Here is a 15,367-nt window from a genome sequence, read left to right on the forward strand (position 1 = left end):
TCCCCATGTCAAATATTCCTGCTTTAATAAAGAATAATTCATAAAGGTCTCAGATAGGAGCTCTTTGGAGTGATCTTCATTCATCTTCCAGGACCTCTGGTAGCTGTAAGTGTGAACACATTTCTCTATTTGCAGCTTTCCAGGGAAGAGCAGAGGCTCCGCGGGTTCAGATGAATTTTGTTAATTTTGAATTTGCTAAACACGTGAACATGAGAGATGATGTGTGATAGTTGTGTGTCTGCGTGGAAACCAAGAGATGCAGAGGACAAAAGATCCCCTGTCATATGCAAATGTGGATTGAAACTGAGACATCATTGCCGCTAACATGAGAGTACACACACACACACACACACACACACACACACACACACGTACACACACACACACACACACACACACACATACAGCACATTTCTAAATCATCAAACCTTCTTCCCCTGGTGCCACACCTCATACTGGCACACACTCAAGCACGCTCACCCCATGATCCATAGACAAGTGCCAGATACACACTCCAACAGCCAAACATGTTGATAATTAGAGCCTTGTTATTGGAAGGTGTTATCACAACAATTAACACCCTAATGTGTGTGTGCATATGTGTGTGTGTGTGTGTGTGTGAGTGTGTGTGTGTGATGGCAGTGATGGGAGGGAAGGTGCCGGTCGTGTGTGCACGCCTTCACGTGACGCTGGGTGGCGAGGAGGTGTGTGTGCATTCCATTAATTCTACCACACAGGCCTGGCATGCTGACACACACACACACACACACACACACACACACACACACACACACAGTCAGGGTTCGATGTAACAATGAAACAGTTTCCCATCTGATGAAGTTCCTGTGAATTCTGACACAACAGCAGCAGGAATAGGTGGAGTGATAGATTCTGATTGATATCCAGGGGAGAAAGGAGGAGGAGGAGGAGCAGGAGGAGGAGGAGGAGGAGGAGGAAGAGGAGGGTACAGAGAAAAGGAGATGGGGGGGAGCAACAAGGGACTGGGAGACGAGTCAGGGCGGTTTATTAAACTCTCTATTTTTAATCACATGGTAAATGGTCTGTATTTATACAAAAAGTTAAAAAAAGTTAAAATCCTTTCTCTCTGATCCCTGGTGTTAACATATAAGTACTCAGAACATATAAGTACACAACATATTAAGTACTCAAAACCTAGGACACAGTACAACATAGTACGCAGTCACAGGGGATCTGGATGGATGATGATGATGGAGGTTTTGAAACATCTGGGGAGGGATGGAGTTCAGTATCTTGCCCAGGGGAACTTCAGCACACAGATGGGAGAGGCCGGGATCGAACCCCCGACCTTCTGGTTAGAGGACGACCGCTCTGCTGGAATGACAGAGGGATGATTTCGGTCAGAGGAGGGAGAACAGGAGGAAACGTTGCTAAAAGGTCGAGGAGAGGATGGAGGAGGAAAACAAAATGTACATGTGGAGGAGTCAGGATTTAAAATGTGTCCATTTCTATCAGGAAGTTTTTAAGAAAATAAGGGGGGGGGGGTAAACAAAGGTGGTGAGAATAGATGTCAAAACAATGTGAAGCAAATTTAATGTCCACACCAGTTATTTTTAATATATTTTAATGACCACTCTCACACACACATGTCCTGTGTTTAAACATTATATTCACATTTACCTGAAGAAGTTTTAACTGCATACAAAGAAGAAAGAAACGAGGGAAAGTGTTTTAATAACCTATATAATCTGTACATTTAACTGCTTTATTGTTCTATTTCAATAATAATAATCTTTTTGTCACCAAGGGTCATGGAAAGTACCTTAAAATTTTACTAAATTTTAAGGTACTTTTACTTTCCTTCAGTACTTTCATTCTCTATCTTATGTTTCTGCTCCATAACAACACTCCTCTATGCTGATTCACCACCTGCTACACTGAGGTGATATAAACATAAATGCATCAACAATCAAAAACAATAATCCAGTGACACATTCTGATAAATGCATTATTATTTGTATTTATTTTCTAAATAAGAAACGAGCAAAAACATCTTGTGCTTATAGCTTTTTGTAATTTAACAGACTCACTCAATGTAATTTGAGAAATCCTGATCTGTTCCAGACGAAGACGCTTTAAATATAAATTTAAGATACTCGCTGTTTTTCTGCACACAAACAACTTTTACCCGCGTCACACAGTGTCCAGTGTGTGTCTGTCTGTGTGTGTGTGTGTGTGTAGGCTGGAGTAATGAGGTGGAGACAGTTGTCCATTACTTCCTGAGCTGATGGCTCCTCGCAGCAGTGCACCCACAGCTGGAGGAGAAGAGGAGGAGGAAGAGGAAGAAGAGGAAGAGACACACTCAGATGAACCCTCTGTGTATTTGTGTGTGTTTGTCTCAAATTATTACAGAAAACCCCAGGGAATTAAAATCTATGACACAAATAAAAACCTTACATGGATGGAAATAAGCAAAAATACTGATTGTAATAGATAGAAAGATTTGAAATTGGGACCTCTCATTTAAAAACCTTGTCCTGCCAGTAAAATTTAAAAATTCAAAACACTACACATTTGTGTTAAACGTAGTGTAGCAGTGTGTGTCTGTGTGTGATTCAGTTTACAGGCTGAGGACTTGGCTCATGAAACTCTCTCCTCGTGTTGTATGGACAGAAGAGCAGGAGTGTGGCGCCATCTAGAGTTTAAAAGCTGCAGTGTCATCCTTTCTCCTCCGGCCAATGGGCCATTCCTGCACTAAAACCTGCAAACTAACTGGTTTGTCAAGGTCACAATCAACCTGAAGGAAACTGTTTAGATTCCAGTGGGACAGTGTGGGGGTGCACAGACGAGACTCGGTCACCATGACTCCTGAAGTCTCTACCTGTCCTGATTGATCTGGAAACACCTTGTGAATTATAATATATAAACAGGCATCAGATATTTTACAATCCTTAAAAATCGGCCCCCAACAATCTACATTGGTTGGGCTCTAATAATAACTATCCAGTGATTCAGCCCTGATATAACAGTCTGTATTAATAATTGGTCAGAATACAATTATCTTGATGTTAAGTCTAATGGTCAATTCTCTTATGAATAAACGAAAAACCACACAATTATTCAAACGTGTTTCTCTTCCTCCTGAAAACCTGTTAAACCTTGAAACTGACACACAAAGAAAACATCACAAATAGTCCAGAGCAAACAGTTGTTGAACATTTACACTTTATATCGTTTTTATAAAAAAAAAAAAAAAATAAGAAAGAAAGAGAATACAGGATTTGAAAATTATCTACAAAACTGGACAAAATGTTGAGCAGTTTAAAAGAAAAGTTGTTTTCTCCCCCCCCTCACAGATCTCTCTGTTGTGTAAGAAATGATCTTTCACCCTCTGATGGTTCAAACTAAACGTGGGCGGGTTCACGGCACTGGAGAGAAATGTTCCACACGTACAGAGGACGTGTCACAAACAGACGTGTGTTCAGGACGAGCTGGGATTCAGTTCACTAGCGCCTCACAATGATTATTCACAACCAAAAAATCTGAAAAATGCTACACACTCGAGCAATGAGACAAAAATAAATAGAACTAATCAACAGCACAGAGACAGAAATAAAGTGTTAAATTGATGTTAAAGGAGTTAATTTAAAACAATTAGTTTTTCCCATTTGTTAGAACAAGCAAAGATCAATGATAGTTTAAACTAATTTAAACAGAAATATTTAACTGAAGAGCTGATAAACAATGAATTAAAAACGCTTTTTAATCCTTTTACTGACAAATCAACAGAATTCGGGTCCTACTGCAAAGTAAGGATATTTGTTCAGTCGGTTTTTGCATAAATTAATGACAGAGAAAATACACAAAGTTCATCTTCCTTTATTTTATCCTGGGAAACACGTCCAGCTGCCTCTTTGCTTCCATGTAACAAAAACATCTGAGTTTTTTAAGCCTGGTGACAAAGCAAAGATTCTAAAAAACTCCAGATTTCAGAGTGAGCCTCTGTCCTCAGCTCCGTGTTCTTTCTGCCACTTGAACAAAGTGAAGTATAGAAAGTACAACCGGAGGCAATAAATTAAAATACATGTTGATTTGTCGTGAAAGGTGCCATAAGAAGTATATGCAAGTGTAGACTGGGAGCCATTCAACTTTTTTCTATCTTAAAAATAAAGTTTGACAAAAATCCGAGGCAAGAACACAGTTTACAAACAAACTCATTGTTGGATTTCTCTCATCGGGAGAATCCTTGAAATTTCAAGCACCATCTTGAATTACTGTTTACAACAGTGATCAACATATTTATATTCATAATTTACAGAACAAGTCAATGTCCTACTGCCATCATGTGACCACCAACAGCTTTAGCCTGTGTGTTTTTATAAATATGAACCAGTTTTCCAGGATTCTTTGTGGATTTGACAGTAAACATTTCCCCTGCGCAGGTCGTGACTGAGACCGACACCACAAAGGATTAGATTACCAACTGGAACATGGTTATTTCAAGGTGGATTTAGGAGTTTGGGTTAGAGAAAAACAAGAATGACAGTGACATCAAAACATTTTCATCATGATCATCATCTTCAGAATACTCCCTGGTGTCCGCTGTCAATCCGTCCACAGTAACAAGACGATAAAGTCAGACATTAAACACCTGCTTTTCTACTTTTGCTCAAGGTCACAAGAGGAATCCTACGCAGAGGCCAGGAGGGTTCTGTTCTAGAGTTAGGTCAAATGAAGGACTGCTGGTAGTCTGCATGTGTAACACTGCATGTGTGTCTCTGTCCTTAGTGTCGGGGGCCACTCAGCCGTGGGAGAGGGGGACCTGATCAGAGAGAGGAGCGGAAAAGAGAAAAGATATACAATAAATTAAAACTTGATTTCTTTATATCCAGTTTCCTGTTTCACGTCATCGTACCTACTGTAAACAAGAATGCATAAAAACAAGGCTAAAGACTAGGGTTGCAAAGGGGTGGAAAGTTTCCGGTAAATTTCCGGAAAAACTTTCCGGAAACTTTCCATGGGAAGTTAAGCTCGGGCATTTTGGGAATTTTCAAAAAAAAAAATACGCAAGTTAAACGCTGAGCAATAAAAACATCATTCAAAACTCTATTTTAAAGATGTATGGAATGCAGCACACACTGCATGTTGAGTTTCAACCCTCCACTGTGCATTCTTCCATCACATGCACAGATAACTCCCAGCATGCTTCACTCTACAGCAGGGCTATTGAGGCCTGCTGTAGAGTGAAGGACTAGTCAGGTAAGTTTCCATGATATTACTGGGGAAAATATATTAGCATGCTGATTGAGGATTGTTCATCTGTTCATCTAGCCTATTTCCATTCATTTATCCATCAATTGTAAAATGTGGTTACAGATGATTACAATTGTTTGACTAACTATTTATATCTCTGGCATTGCATTAGTGTTTTTTCTCATCTTATTCTACAGAACAATGCCACGTGCACTATCTCATGTGTGGAGACATTTCACCCCATCCAATGTAGAAGGAAAGGCTGTGTACATTTGCAAATACTGTGCAAAGACCTATGTTAAGAATGACACAACGATGCAGAAGCATATAGTCAAGTGCCCAAAGTTTTCTAAGTATATGACAAGGTAAATACAGTTAGTATAAATTACCCACAACATTTCCAGTTTATTCCCGTATATTCCCATGGAAAGTTTCCAACTTTGAATATTCCCGGAATTTTGCAACCCTACTAAAGACAAAAGGTGGAGGAAGAAGTCCCTATGTGACCTACCTGGAGAAGAGAGAAGTGGAGGACGGGAACTCTTTAGGGTGGGAGGGGGGCCTCGAGTGTTGTGAGGGCCCCTGGGACCTTGGTGGAATAGAGGAGGATGGTGCAATAGGGGCCCTCGATTCCCGCCGGGGCCGTTGAAGAGGTTGTGCTGGAGCTGAGGGCCTCGTAGAGACTGGCCCCCGAGTGACGGACCAGGAAGCCCGTGCAAGGACAGAAGAGGTGGAGGTTTGGTTTTGGGATATGAACCTTAAGAAAAAGAGAGAGAAAGAAGTACGTTATTGTACATGATGCATAATAAATAATAAGAGCTTTTTCGATTTAAGATTGTGGGCTTTTAAATTCCAGTTTCAGAATTGATACACCTCTAACCCTTTGCACATGAAAGAAAATGCATTAAAACCCAGGTAGATCAGGTGCTTTCCAAAAGAGCAAGGCCTAAAAATGGCTTCTATATCTACAAGAGGCCTGCACATGACTGATATTTATTGCTATTATGGAAATGAATTATGAATGTTCCGGTCGGCTGGTCTGACCTGGTGAAGGCAGGAGAGGTGGGCGGGGGGGTGGGGAGTGGTCCATCATGGGCCCGTCTCCAGGCTGAGGCTGAGGGGGTCCGGGTGGCGTGGGGAGCAGAGGAGGAGGTTTCCCCAGTCCTGGAGGTAACATGCTCCCTTTCTCCCCCTCGTTGTTGGAGGCTGGAAAGAAAAGAGGAGATATAAATGGAAAACTCACAACAGGCAGACAGGATGTGACCCAACAGAGTAGAACAGGAAAAGAGAAAGAGTTTAAAGGTGCCATCAGAGACTTGGCTGTACTCACCTTGGATGTGCTCCTGTCGGGCCCGGACGTACTCGGAGATGGTTTCCAGCTCCTCGGGGTAGAGGTGCACCCCCTCAGCTAACAGCGTGAGGAGCGTGCGTGTGTCGGCGGGAACGCTGTGGCGCTCCATCTTCTCCCGATCGAGAAAATCATCCAGCAGCTGCGACGCCTGTGCTGCGATGTCGGCAGGGTCCCTCGGGGGGCGCTCTTTGACGAGTCCCCGGCTGTGCTCGGCTGAGACAAACTCCATGGCCTGGTCCTTGGGCATGTTGCGATGGACTGGGGGGGAAATGAGGGGGGTTAGTTGTGAGGTGGCAGTCGACTGAAGGGAGAGAAAGAGTTGAAATAAGACGAATCTAACACCGTGGATGAAGCAGAATAACCAGCGGCGTTCTTACGGGTCACTCAGTTCCACTGAAATGCATTTTGTTTGATGTGATCAAACGAATGGAGCTAATGAATTGATGCTTTGGTGGTGACTTTGAGAAAGGTACTTTTGAATGTGAGTTTTTGATGATTGGAAGGAGAAGGTGAGGGGGGGCATGCAAGTTGTGTTAAGATGAACATTTATCACTGACTTTAATCGTGTTTTTATCAACAATAAATATCCTTATTTTATCTGCTTTAGCTCAAACATTCAGTGATTAGATCTTTGGTTGAGTTAACCCAATGAAAACATATTTAGTTCATGTACTTTGTTTCCATTGTAGCATCTTTATATAGCTTTGATGTTGTTGTTATATATGATGCATATTTTATATTTGTATTATGTTGGTGTGAGTTAAAAATATCAGTTTTTGTGAATTAGACATGGCACTGTATGTTTTAGACTATTCAGTTTTGTTGGTTATGTAATGTTCTCTAATGAACTGATGTAGATTATTGTGTTTACACCATGGACTGTTTAGAAAGATGGTCGACATGGCAGCTCCAACACTTGAAGCCAAATCCTCCTGATTGCCCCCTGGTGGCTGGCTACAGTAAAGGGCCTAAACCTTGCCTCCTCCATGTTAAAAGTTAGGACATGGACCAAATGATGTTCAAGTGATAATTCTTCTAAAATTGGTATTTATTACTTATTTGATTAACAGCTGAAAACTACTCGCAAGTGGTCAAGCGCATGTCTCACCATCTATATTCAACAGTCACTGGTAGAATACTGTGTGATGAAATTTAAATAATGAATTAAAATGTTCTAGTCACAACAATTGAGTGCAGAATTGCAGTTTGTGTGTTTTAATGGTTCCATTTCTTGTTTTTATTTGGGTTGACAAGAAGTCTGTAGAGGATTTAGTGTTCAGAGGATGTAGAATAGACGTGAACCACATTGGAGCGCTGAGGCTGAGAGAGGGATGGAGGGTTGTTACTGAGGTGGACTGGAAGGAGAACCAGGGGTACGGACTTACTTTTGAGGGAGTCTGAGAATATGATAACAGTGCAGGAGGACAGAGCTATGTTTGTCTGCTCCACCAGAATACATAACGGGGAGCCTTCTGCCCGGACGTCCTGCAGGGCCCGGGTCAGGCCCGTCTCCGCCTGAAGGTAGAGCATTTCCACTGACAGGCCACGCTCCTGCAAGCACTGGCTTAGCGATTTGGGGTAATCCCTTTGAGAGGAAGAGAAACACTTTGTTAACTTGACATTTCTATATTGACTGAACTGAAAGGTAGAGAAACCTAAATTATATCAGTGAGGGAGCTTAGGGTGGAACTTATAAACATGTTTGTATCTCTTATGTCTTGAGTTAAGTGTTAAAGTGTGCGTTAGGTTAAATATAAGTTAAAAGATCAATTATAATTCACTGGAAGCCAAAATCATCTTAGCAGGCTACAACTGCCATGGCCAACTTTAAACTTAAAGACAGCTTGTGTGTGTTTCTGCTATCATAAGCAGGTTTCAAAAGTCTTTTGGGTTTATATTGTGTGAAATTAGCTTAAAACAACCCTAACAACGGCAGGTCCAAGCATAATAAGCCTTTAGAAAATAAAACCGCATGCACAGAAGTGTCATCTCCTTGCTGGAGGGGTTGATTCATTTATAAGTGTTTGAATATGAGATGTGTGCAGCGTCCAGTGATGAACCTTAAAAAAAACAGTGTTTTAAATACAGAAAGAACATTTGACTTTTGTATGTAAAAAGCATGTATTTGAGAAAGTGTGATTCAAGTTTAATATGTAAAGTGAATAAGGACATTTCAATGAGAGACTTCAGTGGACATGTGTGGGTGTTTGACAATGTGAGACAATATCATTTGTAGTTTTAAAGGTGCATTACAATGTTAGCATTGATTACTTGTTTTTAATATGCAGAGCTAAATAGAACCTTGGTTATGATGTCCATTTATTTGTGGAAAGTGATTTGACTCATTACTGTTATACCATAGAGGTTATAGAAAATCCTGAAAACACACTAGAAGAAAGTCCAGTTTTCATAGAGTTTACATTTGTTATGTTTTTTTGTTTTCATTACACTTTTGGTTTTGATGTGTGTGTAAATATATATTTTGCGTGAAGGGCATATAGAGATGTGTCTTTTCAAACCTGGACCAGAAATAACAATGTGTATTAAAGGAAGTTGGTGAAATTCGGATTTTGTGGAACTTCTATTTATCTGTCTTTTTGTTGCAACATGTTCTCCTGAGGATACCAGGCACATACAAGTAGGTAGAATCACAAACTAACTTGAGTATCATTCATTTTGTTATATTGTTGTTCTAAGGGACCTTGATAAATATAATGTAACACAACATAGAAAGCAAACTGGGCTTGTCAACACTTTAAAAAGGGGCTTTTCTCTTCATGATTGATGGGTGAAGAGCTTGCGTTCCAGAGAATAACTGGCAGTGCTGCTGTCAAGTGCACATACTACACACATGATCAACTGGTTATGTTCAACAGTTTTATGACTTTTTAGGATTTGTGGAAGCATCACAGGGTCTTAAAATGAAATACCAAGAATATTCTATATTTTTACCATTGAGAACAAGACCAGACAAACTTTATCTTAGTAGATTGGACCATGAACCAAACTAATACAATCAGCAGCAGAAGACATTTAAAGATTCAGACGTGGGTTTTTTATACATAAACTGCATTCATAAAACGTTCAGACTACTTTTTCAAATAGTCTTGAGCTCCAGTAAACTCATCAATCTACACTCAATACGCTATAACCATGACAACGATCTAAATGAGATTAAGCTCAGGAGAAGGACAATCATCCAATCATCCCTGCGACGCCCACTGATCTGCAGCTTCATGGTAGAGTGACTACAATAACACAGGAAAGCACCTGAAAGAACTGTGTGAAACCAGATCCTCTTGTCTGAATAATACAAGACTAAACTGTTTGCTCTCAGTTATGAGCAGCATGTCTGATTCTTTATTACCAAGGACATTCTCCTCAAATTTCATACAGGTGGAAAAAAGCCTTACCGGGAGGGAGGGGGGGTCAGTCTGAACAACAGAATCTGTTTGTGTTTCTTCTACACAAATGTTTGACCCTTTCAAAACAGTCAGTTAAATGACATCCATCACTTTTGTCTAGCTGACTGGAAACAGGGTACAAACTCTCAAACCCAACAGGGAAAAGCTGCCAGACCTTCCACTGCTTATAGTTTTAAATGTTTTGTCCAGGTACTCACAGGCACTGGTTGGTGACGGACATGACCACACAGTCCGGCGGCTTCCTCTCCTCCTGCACTTGTCTGTAGAACTTCTGGTACAGGGTTTTACGTCGGTCTGCTGGAGTGGAGTTCTCTGCTTTGACTGAGGGTGTGAGAGCGGTGATAGAGTTGGGAAACAATAAAGGAGAGATTTAAAAAGAGAGACAGGGTGTTATGCAGGAAGAAAATTACGTTTTTGATTAATTTGCAACCAACAGTGCACCTATCTATGCAGTTTGATGCATTTTCATTAGGATACATTTTGCAGGATTTTAAATTGTCCTTTTTTTTCCATTGAGAACAATATAAAAGAAAACATCTCACCATTGGACTGATGCTTGAATCCCTCAAACTTTACACTTCCAGTGAAGTTTTGAATTTGCTCTCTTTCTTCATAGCTGAAAGAAAGTGGTAATTACTTAAACGTGGTATTACTAAATACGGATTTATTAGTTTTCATAACTGCTGCACATCCCACAATTACTGTTTGAAGTTTGTATAATGACGCACACTGACATTTGAACAAAGGCTCATCTTTGCTGAAAGAGTTGTGTGTACTTGCTCCGCACTTCACAAAAATAACAAAATAAGTTATTTGCCTTGGGCTGGCCACACTACACTTACGATGTCACACATCCTGATGAAGTATCAGAGATATTTTTTTATCCTACAGCCAAAAAGAGCCGGAGAAAGGGAGAGAAACAGGAGTGAGACAGAGAAAGTGGGGAAACAGGAGTGAGACAGAGAAAGTGGAGAAACAGGAGTGAGAGGGAGAAAGTGGAGAAACAGGAGTGAGGAAAAAGGGCGAGAAACAAAGGAGTGACACAGAGAAAGTGGAGAAACAGGAGGGAGCCGGAGGAAGGGAGAGAAACAGACGAAACAATTGGGGGAGTGGGATATAAGGGGAAGAAAGTGATTCTAAAACTGTTCAATTGTTAAGATGTGTTGAGATTTAATATCTGTAAAATTGGTTGAGACTTTTGAGTCTAGATGTGAAACAGAAAAATTCAAATTATAGCTTTTGCTTCCCTCTTTATTATTTTTCTGAAGTTAAGCCCTTTATGTGATCATGCACAATTCAAATTTGATTTATTTTCTCTCATTTTGAAATGCCGCCCTACTTTTATCTAGTTAATGAGAGAACATTACACATATCTGCAATCATACATATATGTTCAGTTCTACGTTACGTGACAATACATATTGTAAAAAAGTTTTTGAATCGGACTGAATAAATTTAATAGGTAGTGAGTTCATGCAGATGTTGATACAACTACTAGGCTACTTAAATATATATATAACACTAGAGTGTTAGACATTATGATCTTCAGGACCTTTGCTTTAACTAACTTTACATTTTTGTTGAATAGCCCTGTTCTATAGTGTCAGAGATCATCATTACTTATTATTAGGGCTGGGCAAGTTAACTCGTTTTAATCGAGTTAACTCAAGTGATGAGTTAACTCGATAGGGTTGAAAATTAACCGCTGAGCAATAAAAACATCATTCAAAACTCTATTTTAAAGATGTATGGAATGCAGCACATTCTGCACGTTGAGTTTCAACCCTCCACTGTGCATTCTTCCATCACATGCACAGATAACTCCCAGCATCCTTCACTCTACAGCAGGGCTATTGAGGCCTGCTGTAGTGTGCAGGACTAGTCAGGTAAGTTTCCATGATATTACTGGGGAAAATATATTAGCATGCTGATTGAGGATTGTTCATCTGTTCATCTAGCCTATTTCCATTCATTTATCCATCAATTGTAAAATATGTTTACAGACGATTCCAATTGTTTGGCTCACTATTTATATCTCTGGCATTGCATTAGTGTTTTTTTACAAACTTTTTTCTCATCTTATTCTACAGAACAATGCCACGTGCACTCTCTCATGTGTGGAGACATTTCACCCCATCCAATGTAGAAGGAAAGGCTGTGAACATTTGCAAATACTGTGCAAAGACCTATGTTAAGAATGACACAACGATGCAGAAGCATATAGTCAAGTGCCCAAAGTTTCCTCAGGGCTCAAATCAGCCTATGACAACACAAAATGTTTATATTTATGTCTGTATATGACAAGGTAAATACAGGTAGTATAAATTACCCACAACATTTCCAGTTTATTCCTGTTAATTCCCGTATATTCCCGTTAATTCCCGTTAATTCCCATGGAAAGTTTCCAGTTTTGAATATTCCCGGAATTTTGCAACCCTATGTGAAACCAAAGTTATGTGAAACCTTCTCATCCTTCTATCTGATTGTAGAAGTCAGCTTTAGGAATCAGAATCTCCTCTACAGTACATCTGTCCTGTCAGCCCCTGTCACCCTGTGGGCATGTTGATGCTTCCCAGCGGGGGGTCGCAGTGACTGGGTGCTGGATCCTGTCTGAACCTTTATATATACAGTCTATTGTCTGAACCCTCCTGAGCTCGTACCTGTCCAGAACATCCTTCAGCTCGTCGCCCCTCTCGTCCCCTCTGCCCCCCGGGTAAGGGGCTCCTCTCCGGAACCGACGCTTCTGGGCACTGCATCACAAAATAAAAGCATTTCAACGACGGCTTCAAACAACAACACCACGTCTTCTCCCCTTTGCAGCAGAGGAAAGGAGAATTATAAATCGTTTAGTAAGAACAACAACTGTCTTGTGTTGTGGCTGCTAGCAACCATGCTAGCTGCTAATGCTACATCGCAACACGGCTTACCTCCCGTTCGGGTTGGACGGAGGCCGCCGGGAACCTGCGGCTGATTTCGGCCAGGACGACATTTTAAATGAACTGTATCTTCACCCAAAAACCAGCTTTATACAGTGAGAGAGAAGGCGTGAGGTTTTCTCCAGGCGTTATTCCACCATTGCCTCCACTAGGAGGAGGAGAAGAATGAGGAGGAGGAGGAAGAGGAGGAGTTCTTCTTCTGGCGGTCTCACACGTGTAATACCGCCACCTGTCGGCCAGGGATGTCAAGGGTGGAATTCAATTTGAGCAAATATGAACTTTTTACAACTTTTACATCATTTAATTGATTTGAACTAATTTCCTTTTATCCACATTATATATATTATATATGAAATATACCCGTATTATATATATTATACATCAAATATACCTACATTATATATGAGACATCACATTTACCCAAATTATATGTATTATATATAAAATATACCCACATTATATATATCATATATAAAATATACCCGCATTATATATATATATATTATACATCAAATATACCTTAATTATATATAAGACATCACATATATCCATATTATATGTATTATAGATCAAATATATCCGCATTATATCATACATCACATGCACCTACATTATATTTAATATACATTGCATATGCCAACACCATATGTATTATTCATCACATATCTGTATTTAAAAGGCTGAAACACCTGATGACGCTGAGGTACTCAACTGAAGATATGTCCTGAACATCCACTGACATCAACTGGTTGTAGGCATTAATTAGTGCAGTAGAACATACAAAGGATATTCTCCATCTTGTCCTATGATCTAAAATTGTACAGCGTTTAGTTTAAAAAGGCAAAGAGGTAATGATGTCTGATCTACTGAGTGGGACACAAGGCTTCATAGTGCTGCCATACAAGCCAGTAGCCTGTCAGATTTACCTTTAGCCTCAGCGTACCCTAAAGTTCCACCTGTATTGTTGATTACAAGGCCAAAACACTTGGTGACGCTAAGGTGCACAACGGAAGTTATATCCCCAACATCTGCTGGTGGCCGCTAACACCTGTTAGCGTCTACTGGTAGTTGATAACTTAGATTGTACAGAAGACCTTTAAAAGTACAAGGGATATAGAACACCTGTATAAAGAGTCAGGCCATCAGAATAGAATACCATTTTTTTCACGTCTGGACAGGTCAGTGTGAAGGATGATTTTAAATTTGTTTATACAATATATCCACTCACATACTCAACCATTACTGACAGTTACTCCTCAATTCATTAGTCAGTGCTTGTTTTGGTAGTTTTTCCTGACTCTTGTTGATGGTCAAGGATGTCACACCTCGTTGAGCCCTTTCACAAAAATTATGATTTGTAATTACGGGCTTTACAAATAAGTTTTGCTTTGATTGACAAGAGTGCCATGAAACTTTATTTTATTATTTTTATTATTTTATTAAATAGGGACAATGCACAAAAACAATTATCTCTGAATGAGAAGAGGTGATTTATGCCAGATTTAGCTATCAGCTCATTTCTGTCTGTGGATCTTGGGCAGCTATCCAACACATCAAATACAAAAACATGAATTTACTATACAACACCATCAAAGACAATACAACACCATCACAGGCAACACAACACCATCAAAGACAATACAGACAAATCTATGACTACACATCAACATACTTCAGCACATCCATTCAATATATCAGGAAAAAAAACTGCAATTCAACCCAACTACAGATCAGAATCCCCGTCAGATTAACGCTGAATCATCCATGTTTCCATCATAATTAACGTGTTGACTGTGGTGATGAGCAAGAGGCGGCAATGCTAAGCACCAACACACCTCCAATAAGAAGAAGAAGAGCAGGTAACCATATTTTATTATTTGTATTATTTTATTAAACAGGGACAATGCACAAAACAATTGTCTCCGAATGAGAAGAGGTGATTTATGCCAGATTTAGCTATCAGCTAATTTCTGTCTGTGGATCTTGGGCAGCTATCCAGAAAACACATCAAATACAAAAACATGAATTTACACAACATCAAAAACAATACAAAACCATCAAAGAAAATACAGACAAATCTGACTACACATCAACATACTTCAGCACATCCATTCAATATATCAGGGAAAAAACTGCAATTCAACCCAATTAAAGATCAGAATTAACGCTGAATCTCCATGTTTCCATCAAACTTAACGTGTTGACTGTGGTGATGAACAAGAGGCGGCGTTGCTAAGCACCAACACACCTCCGAAAAGAAGAAGAAGAGCAGGTTACCATGGTGACGCGCTGCTCGGACCTTTACAAATAAGTTTTGATTTGATCGACAAGAGTGCCATGAAACTTTATTTTATTATTTTTATTATTTTTCATTAAACAGGGACAATGCACAAAAACAATTATCTACAAATGAGAACAGGTGA

At 39.9% G+C, this 15,367-nt stretch overlaps 1 protein-coding gene across 1 annotated transcript; it reads right to left on the minus strand.

Annotated features, from left to right (window-relative positions):
- Nucleotides 1-3,842: 3,842 nt before the first annotated feature.
- Nucleotides 3,843-13,087, minus strand: si:ch211-216l23.2 (uncharacterized protein LOC565061 homolog). Its single transcript, XM_061076348.1, has 9 exons — nt 12,936-13,087; nt 12,669-12,758; nt 10,551-10,624; nt 10,206-10,329; nt 7,969-8,168; nt 6,563-6,841; nt 6,277-6,438; nt 5,744-5,989; nt 3,843-4,801 (listed from the first exon to the last, which is right to left on the minus strand). Exons 1-9 carry the CDS (start codon nt 12,995-12,997, stop codon nt 4,764-4,766), a joined length of 1,275 nt encoding a protein of 424 aa, XP_060932331.1. The 5' UTR covers nt 12,998-13,087; the 3' UTR covers nt 3,843-4,763.
- Between the last annotated feature and the right edge of the window lie 2,280 nt (nt 13,088-15,367).

Source organism: Limanda limanda, chromosome 8 (genome assembly GCF_963576545.1).
Source record: "Limanda limanda chromosome 8, fLimLim1.1, whole genome shotgun sequence".
Classification (NCBI taxonomy): Eukaryota; Metazoa; Chordata; class Actinopteri; order Pleuronectiformes; family Pleuronectidae; genus Limanda; species Limanda limanda.